General features: G+C 37.9%; 1 protein-coding gene across 2 annotated transcripts in view; it reads left to right on the top strand.

The window, feature by feature from the left end:
- The first annotated feature begins 5,342 nt into the window (after window positions 1-5,342).
- Window positions 5,343-17,133, top strand: part of grk4 (G protein-coupled receptor kinase 4) — a 57,913-nt gene continuing 46,122 nt past the window's right edge. For both annotated transcript variants that reach the window (XM_030141590.1, XM_030141583.1), the window contains exon 1: window positions 5,343-5,668. In XM_030141590.1, coding sequence (XP_029997450.1) covers window positions 5,617-5,668 — 52 coding nt within the window. In that variant the 5' untranslated portion in view covers window positions 5,343-5,616. The remainder of the gene's footprint in view (window positions 5,669-17,133) is intronic.

Below are 17,133 nucleotides of genomic sequence, written 5' to 3' on the forward strand. Positions count from 1 at the left end.
TCATAGACTTACCCAGAAATAGTTGAATTTTTGATTCCAAGAGGGACCGATCTTATGATGCCGTATATTGATATTCTACAACTATCTAAACCTCCAGATGCTGAACTCACCCCCATTTGTCATCACCTCGTACCAGCAATATTCCCTAAAAATCCCATAAAAGCTCTTATGCAATTTTATCAACTTAAATATAATTCACGCATATGATACTTAAATAGTGCATTTAATATGTATTGTATCCGGCTCCACTTAATGACCAAACATGACCTTTGACCTGAACTCATTTGAATATCATGTTGGAAAATACAGCAAAAATCATTAGGTTTGACTTTTCAAATCTAAAATGACATTCTCGCCCACCTAGTAGATTCTATTGCTTGAAATATGTTAAACACGCTATATTTATACATAAAATTCAAGCTTTAGAATCTACAAGGAGGGCTAGATGTTCAATTTGAAGGCAAACTAAGAAGGTTTAAAAGTTGTACATTCCATGCAGAAGTGAATGGAAGATCCCAACTGATCACCTAAACATGTCTTATTTACAAATGTTTGTTGTTATTACGATCATAAGTATTTGTTGCTTTAATGGAACTCCTTTCCATTTGAGTAAATCATGTCGGTATTAATATAATAGAGTCACATACTTCGTGCATGCATCACTGAACATGATCCAAAATTATTTTCTAGACATAATTATGTATTTTACTAAGCCAGACACACCTTTTTTTTCTTTTTTTTTTTTTTAAATAAATCCAAATTGAGCAAAACAGATAGGATACCAGAACATGTCCTTACTGTATTCATTCAGCCCCACTGTTTAAACTCTAACCCCACAGCCCTACTGTCTATCCAAAGGGAATGTGTCACATTGAAATACTAAAACAGCTGATTCAACAGTTGTTTGATTTGTCATTTTCACCAGTAAAAGAGAGAATTGAGAGAAGATGTCAAATATGAGTATGTTGAGTTTTAGACCACATTTTATAGTCTCTTAATCTTCTTCTCTGCAATTGTCTCATGTAATTTTATGTGCTTCTATGCCTTTGTAAAGCACTTTGAATTGCCTTGTGTATGAATGGTGTTATACAAATAAATTTGCCTTTCCTTTGCCTTAAATAAAAACCTGCAATTTTACCACTAGATGTCAGTAAATGTCACAAACTTGCAGGTAGTGCAGTGTATTATAACAGCCACTAATGGAAATACTCTCATTTTCATGTTACTTTTCTTTTTCAATTAAAAATAATCCATTCATCAGTTGTTGTTGTTGTTGTTGTTGTTGTTGTTGTTGTTGTTGTTGTTGGTGGTGGTGGTGGTGGTGGTGTTGTTGTTGGTGTTGTTGTTCTTTTTGGGGGTGTGAGTTTGGTATTTGAGGGCCAAGTCTATTGTCCTGTTGTTTTGATGAGAAAAATATGTCGTCAAAACACAGTGTCACCTGCTGTAAGATAGCAATAAGTAAGCTGTGTGAAAATGAATAAATAGGCCAACAGCCAATAATGAAATAGTCTTTTTGGAAGGTCCATTTTTATCCTAATGAGTATTTGGTAAGAGCATGTTTTAGTCTTCTCAGTAGTATCTACTTGTTTGTATGTGTTTATACACTAATCTGTCTTTTGCATCAAATTCCTCCTTTTCCTTTTCCATAGCATAACAAAGGCCTGCACCAACATTTTCTTCTATCTGTATAATCACAGCAGCAGACATGTGGTTAGTTAAAAAATCCACTACAAATGTTATGAAGCAGAGAATAAAGTTGCTTTAGCTACACATTTATTTGGCACCAGCACCATCTAGTGTTTCAATTGCAGTCTAGGATTCAGACAGGATGCCTCTTTTTCTTCCTCCATATTTTCAGTCAATCTCATTTATTTTTTCATAAAATGCACTGTACATCTAGAGGCAAAAACATAATAGTGACGTCATTGTAATAATGATCATTAAAATGAAACCACCTTTTTCACAAAGCACGCAGTTTGTGGAATTTGACCATTGACAATAATGATTTTTACAGAAAGCATGACGTACCTGACAGATACAACCAGACAGTATTCGCAGCACTACACCTTTCTTTCTTTTTTTCTTTTTTTTAAGACAAGTTATTGTCAATACATTTGAAAAAAAAATTCAAACAAACTTTCTTCACTTCATCATTATGAGGTGTTGTGTGTATAGTTTGAGGTATTCATTCAAAATCAGTTAATTTAATCTATTTTGCAATAAGGCCGTAACACAATAAAATGTGGGCCTAAATAAGTGTAGTGTTGTGGATACTTTCCGGATACACTGTAAATGAAAAAGGATGTCAAAAAATGTTCAAATATACTTCAAGATTTGTCAACCATGTACTGCATTTTTGTAAGTTTTATCGGTATGTAGCGAGTAAGTATTTATACTGTAGCTGTGATCAGTTATAGGAGAGTCTAAAAGTATTCTGTACACAGTCCTTTTGTATTTTTGTGTCATTACCAGTAGGTGGCAGCATTGACTATACATGGACCATTGAAAAATTAGCAGATTTTGTTCCTAAAAAGTCTACGCCGCCGATGAAACGCGAATGTCATACTATGGAACAGTGTATTATGACTGTGGAGAAGAAAATAATGACAACAAACCAGGTACACAAACTGGATTTTTCTTTGGGAATTCCCAGTGACTTAATGTCTGAACCCACACTGTTAAAAAAAAAAAGAAAAAAAAAAGAGATATTTAATTGTGATTTTTATGTTTTAATCCTATTCCTGGTTCTAGTACATATAATATGTGACATAATAATGAATAAAAAGTGATGATATTATTTGATCTAATCATTTGACAGATTGCCTACAGCAGGGGCATCAAACTCATTGTAGTTCACAGGCCAGATTCAGCTAAATTAGATCTGAAGTGGGCCGAACCAGTAAAATAATATAATAGTATATAAATAATGTCAACTCCAAACTTTTCTCTATATTTTAGAGCGAAAAAAAAAAGTGAATTTACATTCTGAAAAGGTTTACATCTACAAACTATCCTTTCAAAAGATGTGAATAACATGAACAAACTGAAAAAAAAATCAGTGTAATTTTAACAATATTCTGCCTCAGTTTATCATCTACACATGTACATTATAACTTACAAATCAACAGTGGATCTACAAAGACACAAAACATTGAGTGACAGGCAGAATATTGTTAAAATTGTACTTACTTCTCTTAAGACATTTCAGGTTATTCACATTTTTTTTTTTGCAAAATTATACTTTGTTTTAGTGTAAATATATGTTAAATATTTACATTTACAATGAGAAAAATTTGGAGTTGTCATTATTTATATGTTAGTATGATAGTATTTAATTGGTCCTGCCCACTTGAGATTAAATTAGTCTGAATGTGGAACCTGAGCTAAAAGGATTATTCATATTTTAGTGTTATTTTTGCATTTTACAAATTCATCCCAGGGGCCGGATTGGACCCTCTGGCAGGCCGGATTTGGTCCCAGGGCCGCATGTTTGACACCTGTGGCCTACAAGTATGAAGATAGGAAATTAGTGACCTTTGACCTCAGACTGCAGCTAATTTGATGCATAAAATTAACACGTCAGCTTCTCTTCTCAGTTTGTAGACACATGGCTCTACTTAAATCCTTGTGGTTTCAGTAGATCATACAATCAGATTAGATCAGGTCTCAGCATTTATTTTCTGATAATACACTACCCACAGAGTCATGGAAAGGAAAACTTTTATTAGTATGATTATTCATGTTTTGAAGTACAGGGGAAACATTTAAGTTTTCTAGATGTTTCCAATCCTAACCCTTATGTGCTGCTGGGGAGAATATTAACTTGTGACTGAGGGAAACTTGTAGAAAACCACTCACATAAGCACATATTAACCCTTTCATGCATACTGGTCACTCCAGTGGACAGTTATTCTACAGCTGTTCTCTTGTATATTCATGGATTTTGTTGTTTTACTTGCATATCAACCAACACAGTGGATACTTATGCACCATCCCATAATACACTGTTTACTGTAACATTCCTGTTCTTGATAAACCTGATCTGCAGCAACATATTTGAGTGTAAATCAATTGCTAATTGTTATTAGACTGTAATTAACAGTTGTTTTTTTGTGTGTTTTTTTAAAGTTGTTATGTTTTGTTGTTTTTTGCATATTATTTGAGTGAGAAATAACTACTATTACACTGGGTAACAAAAAAATGTTTTTTGCAAGTTGTCTAGGTTTTTTCAACTGAATTAGGACCATTTTGCACCGCTAAATCCAAAAATGACATCTGTTTTTCTCAATCAGGTCAGGTTTTTTTTTTGCTAATTTGATTTTGAAAAATTTGATCTTCTCACAAAATTGATTACATTTTTTTGACTTTATCAGTTGATTTTTTATATAGTTCTCACCCAAAATAGGTTTTAAGAGAAAAAAAAATAATAATAATTTCACCATTGTACCTGTTAGGTACAATGGTGTATTCACCGCAGATGTAGCAGAATACGTCAGGCTTATTTTTGCAAGATCTTCTAGTCGAAGCCATTTCATTCACCTGTAATATTAAAAAAACCCATTAATCATAAATTGGCAAAAGTAAAATCTTCAGAACTCGTTTATTGCAAGAAATATGAAAGAATTTTATATCATATGATGTGAAAATGCCCATAAATGTAAGCAAAAATGTTAAAAAGCCAATATGTAGCATAGTTCAGAAAGTTGACCTGATTGAGCAAAATTAATGTGAATTTTGGATTCAGCACACCAAAATTATCCTAAATCAGCTCAAAAAACTTAAACAATAAATTTGTTGTTGACCAATGTTATAGTATGTTAAAATGTGAGAAAATACGAGATTAGCAACATTAAAATAACATTTATTTCATAGCTTTCACACAGTATGACAGTAAATGCATGTTTCTTTGCTTCAAAAATTAAACGCATGGTGTCCAGCTGAGTGGAAATTTTTGTAACTCCATGAAAAATAGGTTCATAAGAAAAAAAAAATCAATCACATTGTTTTTTTTCATGCCTAAAGTGGAATAAAAACACTCAGGAAAAAACATCTTGATTAAGGTTCTAATAATTCATGCATGAAAGGGTTAATTCAAACCTGACACACAATAAATGGCATATCCATCCATAATTTCAGGAGACTAAGCCTAGGAAATTGCATGCATGTATGTATGAGTGCACTGCTGTATGTGTGTGTGTAAGTGTGTGTGAATGTGTGTGTGGTTGCAGTGGTTGTAAATTGATCCCTCCTACTCTCGCTGGTCCGTTGTGCAGAGGAGGGGCGAGGAAGAGGAGGAGGAGGAGGAGGAGGGGGAAGAGAAAGGAGGAGGAGGAGGAGGGAGCCGAAGCAGGAAGGAAAAGCAGGCAGAGGGAAGGGAGGCAGGCTGTGAATGCTAACAAGCCCGTCGTAATCACACAGGCTCCGAAGGTAGCGTTTGATCAAATATCTTGTAATGGAGAGGTACGACGACCACTATTAAACACCTACTATGCACCAGTGCCGCGGTCTCCCAGTGCGCGTGCAGCAGCCTCACCGTCGTCGGCACGTTTGATAAGAAAAACCGTCTTTTCCACTGAGTGAAATGTATCGCGACTGCTCGGAATTCACATTCTGACAATGGAGATTGAAAATATCGTGGCCAACACGGTTCTCCTGAAGGCGAGAGAAGGTAAGCACCGTTCAATGACAGTTAAAAAAAAAAAAAAAAAAAAAAATTAAAACCATGTATTTCCTCGCGCCCCTCTCAACGACATGACCGTGGACGGGCTCGAGCTCTCGGCTGTCCTTGGATTCATATGCTTCCTCTGTTTCCCATCCTCGCGCAGCGCTTTGTTTCCAGGCAAACGCCGAGCATAATCCGTTGAAATTAGCTGTTTGTACACTAAACAACACACACATTTACTGGGCAGGTTAACGCTAAGGCCCAGCTGGCTGTGGTGGATGAACAACGCAGGGAGTGTTTGCAGCATCGCGTTGCCTTTAGAGGCTATCGAGCAAATTTTTTCACACAAGCACCAGTGGTTTTGTGGATATATATATATTTATATATACAATTTACGATGACATAACGGCTATTTAATGGTGTTCGCATTACATGGGTTTTGATTGCAGACCAAAATAAAGCTGCGCAGCGGGGCTCAGTGGACCAGTACAGTGTCTTCTTACCTGTCATTTTAGGTTTCGGTGTGTTTAAAGCCTAATTATGTGACTGAAGTGAACGCGCGTGTTATTTGACGCAGAAATATGTCACTGCATTGCTGTGAGGCTGTTGATGGGGAGCTGTTTGGATTACTTTTTATGACTGAGGGTTTTAGATGCAAGGGGGGAGGGACTGGAAGAAGGCCCGTACTATGTACCCCGGCGGCCCAGGCAGGCGCTACACCCCCGGGTGTGCACAGGGAGCCCGGTTAGCCCGCACCAGCTCACCTGGAGGTGAAAAGAAGCAAGTGTCCATCTGTTTTCCAGGAGATGGCAGAGCAGAGAGCCTACTTTGTATCCAGTGAGTGGGCGCAGGATGGGTGTGCAACACTGTATCAGCAGCCAGGGGAGGGAAAAGGTGTTATAACATTAACTGCTCAACGATTCCCATTTTTTCCCCCTCCTCGTTTGGATTGGACATCAGGAGACAGGGTGTTTTTTTTTTTTTTTTTTTAAATTTTATTTTTTTTGCCTCTGCATGGCCTTAGAGGATATTGTGCGAGTGGAAGCATTTTATTCGAGTCGTTGTGGTTCAGTGTGCGCAGAGGCCTTCTCTGCTTATGGTTTGCATTATAGTCAGACTGCGCATCAGTTCAAGACTTAACGCCAACACTGCTGTGAAATGGATTATTCACAGCAGCAGTGAATCCATTTCATAGCTGCTGCTCCTTATGAGGCATCACACTTTCCTTACCTGCAATTAAATGGTACTTGGTGTTGTCACGTGGTTCCTTGTGAGGTAGTCGTGAACTAATCGGATCTACAGACTAGATACCTGTGTCCATAAGTTTTTTTATTACCATGATTTGTCTTCAGTAATACACCTTTAAGCAGCCTGGATTCTAAAAGTGTTTCCCCAGGTCACCACGGTGTAACATCTCCGTTTTTGATTATTCATTCATTCATTCATTATCTGAACCTGCTTTATCCTCACTAGGGTCACGGGGGTCGCTTGGAGCCTATCCCAGCTACATAGGGGCGAAAGCAGGGTACACCCTGGACATTTCGCCAGTTCATCGCAGGGCTGACATATAGAGACAAACAATCACTCTCACATTCACATCTATTGGCAATTTAGATTAATCGATTAACCTATCAGTGCATGTCTTTGGATGGTGGGAGGAAGCCGGAGTACCCGGAGAGAACCCACGCAGACACGGGGAGAACATGCAAACTCCACACAGAAAGGTCCCACCCCCCGTTGACTGGTGTTGGAATTGAACCCAGGACCTTCTTGCTGTGAGGCACCACGAGTGCTAACCACTGCACCACCGTGTCGCCCCGTTCTTGATTATTGCTGACAAATTTGACTTTGATAAATGAGTTAATATCAGCCTCTTTTATGAAGAGAAAATACCAACCATTTGCTTATTTCAGCTTTATAAATCATACCAGAAGCTACTCTTGTAACCTGTGATTTGAACTTGACCATGAGGAATAAAATTGTGATCAAAATCTTTGATCAAGACGGTATAATATTGTTTCATGTCAAGCATGTTGATTACATCTGCATTCTAAAAAATATTTCTCCCCAGTACACAATTCACTATAATGAATTATTACACTGATGGCTCCCAAATGATCACTTTAAGGAGCACAGGAGACTAATTTGGTAGAATTTGCTTTTCCAAAGGTGGGTGTTTGCAGCTGTCAAGTGTTTATATGTCAGGGACTTTTCGCAGCTGTCACCACTGCAGCGCGAATGACACCATGTCACACAGATACACAGGCCAGAAACAGCTCCTGTGGGTCAGAGGTCAGCAGTGTTTTGTCCTACCATTGCTCTGCAGCTACATTAATGGTGCATGTCATTAAAGTATTTGTACGCAGCAGGGTGGAGGTGTTTTTTTTTTCCACAGGAGTTGGGCCTAAACCCCTGAGTCAGCATGAGTTTGCTCTGCTGATGTGTCCTTGAGCAAGATGTTAAATCAGTTCTTCTGTATCTCTCTGACCTCACTGTGGAGGCGCAAGATGACAGCTAATTCTCAGGACTTCCTATGACAACATGCATGGTGTGCAAAAGTTGGGCAGTTTTCGTCATACATTAGTGCCTCATAACAAAGCTGTGACTTCAGAGTATTCTCATGCTCTGTTAACCTGTTGATTATTTTTTTGGTAATAATTAGTGGTTTTCTCTAAAATGTCAATGAATGATAAATCTAGTCCTGAACTGCAAAGAAACTGTCCAAACTATGTACTTTTAGGTTTAATTAAAATTTTCATAGCTAATATTTTGCCTTAATGTCAACAATTTCATGTGCCTGATATTTGGTCATTGGCTTGGATTTATCTATAAGGCTGTATTGGGCAAACTACCCCCATATCTTTGTCGCCTCCTGTCTCCATTTACCAGTGGATACAACTCCCGCTCATCATACCCCAGAGTCCACTCTGAACTTGGTAAAACAGCTTTTTCCTATGATGGACCTTGCTCATGAAACAATTTGCAAAATTCACTTCAGCTTCAGCATTTCATTACCTTGGGTGAATTCAGATCTCTTCTGTCAAACTGTCTAACAGAAGTGTGTAACTGCTATTCTTAAACTGATTTTTAGCTTTTATATTTTTAGTCATTTTATGTTGTCTTAATTGCATGTAGCTTTATACTCTTACTTCATTTGTACTGCACTGATGTGCCTCTTGGTCAGGTCTCCCTGGAAGAAGAGATTTCATCTCAAGGGACTTCCTGGTTAAATAAATTAGGACCGATATCTTCTGATACCAGTCATCTCTAGCTCGCATAGAGGAGTGAAACCAGAAAATCAAATAAAGAGGTTAATAGAGGTTAAATTTTTATAGCTAATATGTTGCCTTAATGTCAACAATTTCATGTGCCTGATATTTGGTCATTATTAGGACCAATATCTTCTGATACTAGTCGTCTCTAGCTCACATAGAGGAGTGAAACCAGAAAATATTCAAAATAAAGAGGTTGGAATTAGAGAATTTTAAATAATTTTCCACAAAAGAAGTTCAAACCAGTTAATTGACTATCACAGTCCCAATTAATTGATTGTTGGGCTTCAGAAGTTCCTGACTACATTTTAGGTAACTTTTCCACACCTGTGCATATAAAACTGGGTGGCCAAAGTGGCAAGTGTTATGACAGGGTGTGTCCAGTTTCCTAAAGTTGAAATGATGTGTTAAAGGAAGTGGTTCGGTATTGTCAAGATGACACCATTCACACCCTCCCCTCTTCTCTGTGAATTTCACACATATTGTTCAGTGCAAATGTAGAAGGGAAAACCAGATATTTTCAGCATTTGGATAGATTTTTCTTCTCCCCCTCAGGTTAAAACTATAGATGAAGAGACACTTTCCTACTGTTAGATGTTGCTTCTGTCAAAGCTCCCTTGGGAATATATTAAAACATTTTGAAGTTGTGGTAGTGAGAATACCAAGGTGATAACAGCTGTTCATGTAGACACAACCCAAGCATATGTGAATGTAAAATCTCAGCCCAATATGTGGGAGATATTTCAACCCTAACAGTCAATTTACAGTCTAAATCCTTTTTACTTTTGGCTACATACAGTGTATACCTGTAAATCATAGGATCTTACTTATGTATGAGTCTCTAGTTGGCACATGGAGTATTATATCGGGTCTATTTTAACAGGAAATTTTCAGTACATATTGCAGTTGAAAGCACTTGATGTAATTTATAAATAGTGCTATCATAAGACCCTTTTACACAGCACTTCTGTTCTGGGAATATTTCACCTTTAATCTGGAACAATGTCTGTGTATATGAAATGGTGGATCATTTAATTCCACCTTTGTAACACCTCTGGAGGTAGTAACAGAGCAGTGATTAAGGTGGAATCATGATTCCAGAATGCTATGTAAAAGGAACACTTTTCGTTCCGCAACCAAGGTGTGACGTATTGATGACGTATTGCGTGTACAACCCCCACACTGGGTGGAGTTAAAAATGAGCGCAGGCTGTGTACAGTAAATAAACATATCAACACGACCAGAAAAATATCAGACTGGGGAGACACTGAGATCCGTGAGTTGTTGTCACTTTGGGCGGAGGACTCTATCCATGCTAATATTTGTGGAAAGGTGAAAGACTCTGGAGAGGTTAGCAACACTGCTTATGCTTGGAGTATTTCCGATGCATAAGTTATACATTACACTATACGCTGCACTGTGTCACCGCTCCTTTGATTCCGGAACGCAGGTCCGCTGTGTAAACTTCCAGTCTGTCTCACCTCTGTTACTCCTTTGGCTTGGCTGTGGAAATCGGTCAGTGGTGGTTAAAAGGTGGGATCACCATCTCACCTTTTTTCCAGGATCTCTGTGTAAACGTGCCTGTAGTTTGACCAGTATAGACTCCACCTGAGTTGGCAGAGCAGCCTATCAAAGCGGAACAGATGGTGAAGTCTGTTGAAAAAATTATGTTTACTCTGCAGCTGTAAAATATCCCACATCCATTACATTTATTTATTGGAGTTCTTCAGTAACAAAATTGGACTGGGATTTTGTGAATTTAGCATAAATATTTTTATGACAACTTTCAGGAACTTTATATTAGGCACTGTGTGTACCTGGACAAGGGTGTCTGTGGATACTAACTGTACTTGCATACATAATGCTGGAACTTATAAATATCCAAAGTTATTCATGTACATCATTAAATGTCATGTTAGTTATTACAGGAAGTATTTAGCAGTTAAAAGGTTACTTGGTTCTCTCACAATCAGTGTCTCAAATGCTGTTGGTATCAAATGTAATAATACTAAATTGTATATTTCAAGTAGAAGTGATAGTGGATTTTTAAAGGCTGGTATAATAATGGTAGCTTTGAGCAGGGAACGAGCAATAGCTGATTAAACAGTCGATAACACCAAACTGTTGAACTGAGCAACTGTAAGTCAAAGTAATACCTTGATCATTAATTAGTTAAGAAATACATTGTAATTCAAGAATTGATGGTATGCTTTGTACATTATTAGATTTGTCAGTCTATTACACGTAAGAAATAAAAGCAAAGCCTGACATGCAGATAGATCATATGGCCACAAATATTTGAAAGAAAGAAAGAAGAAAGTATGAACACATTTTCCTGTAGTTAAATTGGACTAAAACTACTAAAACTAAAAGTTTAACTAATAAACCTTCTGTTGTCAAGTTTCACACATTATCAAGATACTCTTCAATCAAATTATATATCATGATAATCAATACATATAAATCAATACCAGTCAATAAGGATAATATTTTTTGTCACATTTCCCAGCCCTATCTTTCATTTGTAATTCCAAGGTATTCTCAGTGTAACAGTGAATCTTCCTGACTAAATAGTAACATGATATGATTTGCTGAGATCCCACCTCCATGTTCTTATTCGTTTTATTATTAACATCAGAATCTGCACTTTGTTCCCTCTGCATTCCCCTCAGTTTCTGATGAAATACATGTCCCAGAATGCCTTTCAGGAGCTGGTGTTTACTTGTTGCAGTGAGATGTGGGTTATAAATAAAGTCAGTGTAGAGGGGCATGTTATGGTAAGGGAGAGAAAGATGGAGCCTCCTCGAAAGAAGAAAAATGGATCCCCTTTTGTTTGTCTTATGCAACTTGTTGAGTCTCTGCCGTGTGTTGTGGTCCTCTGAGATCTGCTCTTTGATCAACTTGTCGGAATAAGTTAAGGCTTCCACTATGGATTAAGACTTTGATAGTGCAAGAGTTATGTGCATCAGAGGCTTGAACACAGTGTATATTAACTTATTATGACATTTATATGAACAGTGAGTTGACACAACAGCCCTGGACTTGAATTGCAATTTCCAGATCGTTCTCCTGCTGTGTCTCTTTCTATATTCCCATTGTAGTCATAAAAAAGAAGGAATGTGGACAGTCCAGTGCTCGCATTCCTCTGACAAACACAAGAAACATTAATCCTGCTTATATAACCCATCTTCTATCTCACACACTGGAAGCTTTGATTGTTTTTGTTTGCTGTAAGTGCTTGTGCCTCTGCTGTTGATGTTCCTAACCTCTCTGTGCTCTCTCCTCCACCCCTCACATCGCAGGCTCGCAGGTCCTCTCCGACCACTTGTGAGGGTTTGCCTGTGACGTTAGCCAGAGTAGCTTTATTAGTTTTGTGGTCATAGCTGGGCTTACACTTGTTGTCATCACTCTGGGGTGTTTCCTCCAGCTGAGGCTCATAAAACACGTTGCTTTGTGACTGTCCCTTGATGTGGCACTGTCTTTACAGTTATTACAACCACAAATGGGCTGTGTGGAGAACAAGATGCAGTGTGCTGATGTGTATGCAGATCTGCTGCATGGCACTAGCGGTGATGCTTAGCTGGGTGGCTACCAGGGTGTTCATTAGCACAATTTCTTGGCAAGCTTACTATGCATGAAGAGGCAATTTTTGAGGCACTTTGTGAACATCACAGGGATGTTGTTCCAGCTGCCTTATTAAATGTTAAATGGGTGTTCCTATGAGAACAGAGCTGTCAGCATTTACAATGTGTATTTTATAATGCATAGAGTGCATTTACAAATTCTTATGGTTTAATTAAGCCATTTTTTTTACAGCAGATTTAAAGAGTCAGGCAGGGTCAAAGTGTGGGAACAAGTATATTAAATGTTAGAGAGACTTCATGTTGTTGCCTTTGATAAACATTCCTTAAGTCTCCATTTCAGCTGTATGCACCTCCCTTGGCTAGACTTTTAGTCCAGGAGTTGTCTTATCAAAGATAATCTTCAAGGTGTAATATGTGCAATATGTTCTACAGTCAAGGGCTCAGCACTGGAGAGGCTCCATTTGTGTGTTCTCATTCTTTCAGTGTGGCCATGAAATTAAGCAATGGGCTCTTCATCTCCGAGACAGTTGTAGATAATATATAGATGATTATCCTTTCGGTTTGTACTCTTGCACACTCAAACTATGTGTGCCTTGCTCAAGTTTAGTCTCGCCATGTTCCCTCACTGTCCTTCCCTCTCCCTTCTCCCTTAAGACGCTGTGAAAACAAGGGTCAGTTTTCAACCACGTCTCAGTTAGGTTTAATGGAATATCTTGAACACAGAGATGGGGCAGAGGAAGGAAAAGTCTTGCAAAACACCACAGCAGGCTGCTGGAATGAGCAAGAGCGCATGTTTATGAACAACTGTGTGTGTGTGTGTGTGTGTGTGCGTGCGCTTTCTGTTCATGTGGAACACTGTGTGTCCTACCTCATGTGAGACCTACCGTCCATCCGCCTGCTCGTTTGTTGTCATGTCCTGGAATTCACTCTGATGTTGTAATATCTTCTATGTTTATGCATGTGACAAACACCTTCTTTCAAAACTATGTAGAGACAGAAAGGATTGGCCATAAAGAATTAACAAAGGGCATAATGAGAGAAGAAAATGTTTATATGGGGGAGGGGAGCAAGAAAATGAAGTCAAGCAGAGGAGGAAAAAGGAAGGGGCATGTGAGAGGTGAGGATTAGAGGAGAACCGCACTGCCTGATATTCACGCTTTTTTTTCCCCCTGGTTCTCAGCTGATGTGTGTCTTTCAGTGCAAGTATACAGACGGATTACCTTATGCAAACATCAGGCCTTTGCTTTGAATAGGCAACACAGATACTTGCAGCTAATGTTTTCCTTATCAGGGGCTACTCCAGCCAATCACACACTGTACGGGAGAGAGACTGGGGAAAAGCAACAGGCCATTCATTTATCATGGTCAGGCTCCATTGTGCCTATGTACGTGTGCATGCTCATATTACAATGGGACTAAACTACGCGTGACCCTCTCTCATTTCCTACCATTTAAATCATGTTTTTTGGGAGAGCACCGCATTTGTCCAGTCCAAGTGTCTACCTATGCAGCCGCTGCAGGGTGTGGGTCACATCCACTGAGGCATGAACTGGTACCAAATATTTAGGGTACGATTCCTTTGGCCAAAAATATCTTGGTAAACAGTGTTATCTGTGTTTTAACAGAAAAAATGTCTGTGTGCCAAGAAATAGTGGGTGTTTGGCTTTTAGCACCATGAACTCACCTCTCTCACTTACCTTTATTATTACTGTTTTTTTTAAATGTCTTGTTTTGTTTCAGTAATTTTAAATACACATCTAGTGCCTTCAGATAAACCATATTTTCATCCATTGTGTTACAAATGTGTGCTATAAACACATCACAAAAAAGACAAGAATAATAAATGTTTTTGTACTCTAAGAGTCAGTTGGACTTTTGCAAATGTGGCTCCTTATGACAAAGAATCAAAATGCCACAGGGGAAATAAGCAAAACCAAGACTCAAAATTTACCCATGACTGTGTTTCATTTCTAGAGTAATATGTTTTAATAAAATATTGAAGAACCTAGATTTAGACTTGGTCCTAAAATTGTTGCATTGCACTCTGTGGGTAAAATGTATCTCTATTTGAACCCATTATGTCACTTGGTCTTTTGTTTGGGCTTTGTATAATTTACTTCATTATTACGTGACATTGTTTTCCACTATTTTGACTCTCAATGACATCACCTCCTTGCATCCAGACTTCCTCTTAGAGTTTGATGGAGAAACTGGTACAGGTATATTCACGAGTATACCCAGTATGATTAAACTGTTTTATTACTGGCTAATAATGGCAATATCATTAATCACCATTGTTTATATGACAGTTAATCGTCAACCAAAAAAATCAATATTGTGACAGCCCTAGTTGTGTAGCAATTGCATCTTTTAGTGTAAGACTAGAAACCTCTCCAGTAATTTATAATAGTTTATAGTCGACAACAGATTAAAGCAGTAAGGTATAGTGATTTTGCCACATTTAAGTGGCATTGTCATACATAACATGAAGTATCCAGAGATTTGTCTGGTTCAGGTCAATATGCAAATATTTTCTTTTGGTGCCCATTTTTACTTTCACGTTAGACTGATATGTATGGTCAAGCAAAGTGACTGGTGTTCTTATAAATGGTGAAATTGTAGAATAGCAGTATCAAAACACAGGTGGTGAATATACTCATGTTGTAACTTGAGACCTTCCTTTTGTGAGGAGACATTTTTTGGTACTGGAAATGATAGTAGGTTAATTCTGGGTACATAGTGACCCTGTCAGCTCTAGTGTTAGGGAGATGATGATCATGATAACTTATATCCATTTGATTATTTAAGTTTTTTTTTGTTTTGTTTTTTCAAGAAATGTCTTAAATGGACCAAAGGAGATCAAACTACTTTCTTTACAGGTGCCTGTCGACCTAATACACATCAACCCCGATCTTTATCTTGTACACACATTTTTAAAGCACTAAAAGCTGCCGACACTACTGTCTAAGTCTGTGTTCCTGTGTAGCCCTGACTGCCCTGAGCATATTGCATGAAGATGTAAATACTGGCTGCTTGCTGCCATGGTCGGCCTGTCACTGATGAGATGGTTTTTCTGGCCTCATGGCTGTTATTCAGAGTGTCAGCATGTGACATGTGTTCATCAGATGGGAGAGTTGCAGCTCCCATATGGCAATGCAAAATAAAAGACGAGTTGTGAAGACAGCAGTGCAGCACTGCTCTGTGTCCACAGTAACATCTGAAAAAGCTGGGAATCACAGCAGAAGTTGCCAGTTTAGCTGTCAACATGTTATTTCATTTACCATTGATATTTTGCTAATTTTTTCACATATTCAGTTTCAATGTGTATTATTTTGTGTCGAGTAGATTTATGGTTAATAAATGTGCAACTGTTTGATTACTGAAAAAGCTTCTCAAATGTGAAGATTTGTTGCTTTTGTCATGTTTTAAGCAAAGGTCAGTAATTTGTAGTTTAGATTGTTGGTTGAGTAAAAAAAAAAAAAGGGCAAGTTAAATATACAGCCTTTGGCCAAGGCAATTTGTAGCTGTCATTTGTGCTGACATGAAGGTGTAAGATTTATTCAGTATTTGTTAACAATGAAAATATTTGTTTGTAGCACCACCTTACCATGTTTGGAAACTGTACAATGGGGCTGCACAGGATGAACATTTTTTCTGTTAAAATATTTTTATTTCTAAGAAGTTTGTTAGATTTTGTTGCTTTTTGAAAACGTATAAATTAAATATTTATGAGAAATGCCTGCTTGTTTGTATTTTGCGTAATTGGTAAAATATATTTTATGACTTTCTCATGAAACCGTAGCAGTAAAAATGTTTCAGTTTGAGTTGCAGAGATAAAATCCATTTTATGTTTTTTCATGAATAAACGCAGCTGATGTTTGTACATAAAAATTCCTGAGCTCACTCAGGAATTTGTTCTCTAAAGTCTAAATTTTTCCACTTTCAGGAAATAAGTGGTGAACTCTTAACTGGTGGTCAAAATAAGTAAATTGGTCTTTGTGGAAGCAACAAAATCCCACATATTGTTGGGTGGGTGGAGGAGCTCTACAGCGATCCTATACCAGACCTGCAGTCTGGCTCCTTCTCCCACTTGAGATGAAGGAGAAAGGAAGGGAGGATGGGGAGTTGCAGCATATTTAGGATAGTGCTGGACTGTATTCGGCTGCACACATTTTAAGAGCATGTGAAAACTGCACTGAGAAGAAACGCAAAACAATACCTGTGTGAAGATACTAAGCACAGTTGTTATTTCTCTGTCATTTGTCTTTTTGTTTTTCTTCATCTGTTACATACTCCCATTTCTTCAATATGCTCAACCGGTTAGACTAGAAAATAGAGGAAATGCTAAAATACACTGCAGACAGAAAGTAAAAGACACTGTTGTGGATGTATCCATGCCTACTGTAAATAGAGCTCCAAGATAGATCAAAGCAATGCAATGTGTCTGTCAAGTGAAACCTCCTGACGTGGTAGCGAAAAGGAAATACTCTGTCTGTGAGGTTTTATCGATACTACTGTTGATAGTACTTGGTATTCTTAAAAGAAATTTAAGGATTGCAATTCTGTGACATTTTTGCTGTATGATGTCTCATCTGTGATAGCTGTTTGGCTGAAT

The sequence above is a fragment of the Sphaeramia orbicularis genome, chromosome 1 (genome assembly GCF_902148855.1).
Source record: "Sphaeramia orbicularis chromosome 1, fSphaOr1.1, whole genome shotgun sequence".
NCBI classification, from domain to species: domain Eukaryota; kingdom Metazoa; phylum Chordata; class Actinopteri; order Kurtiformes; family Apogonidae; genus Sphaeramia; species Sphaeramia orbicularis.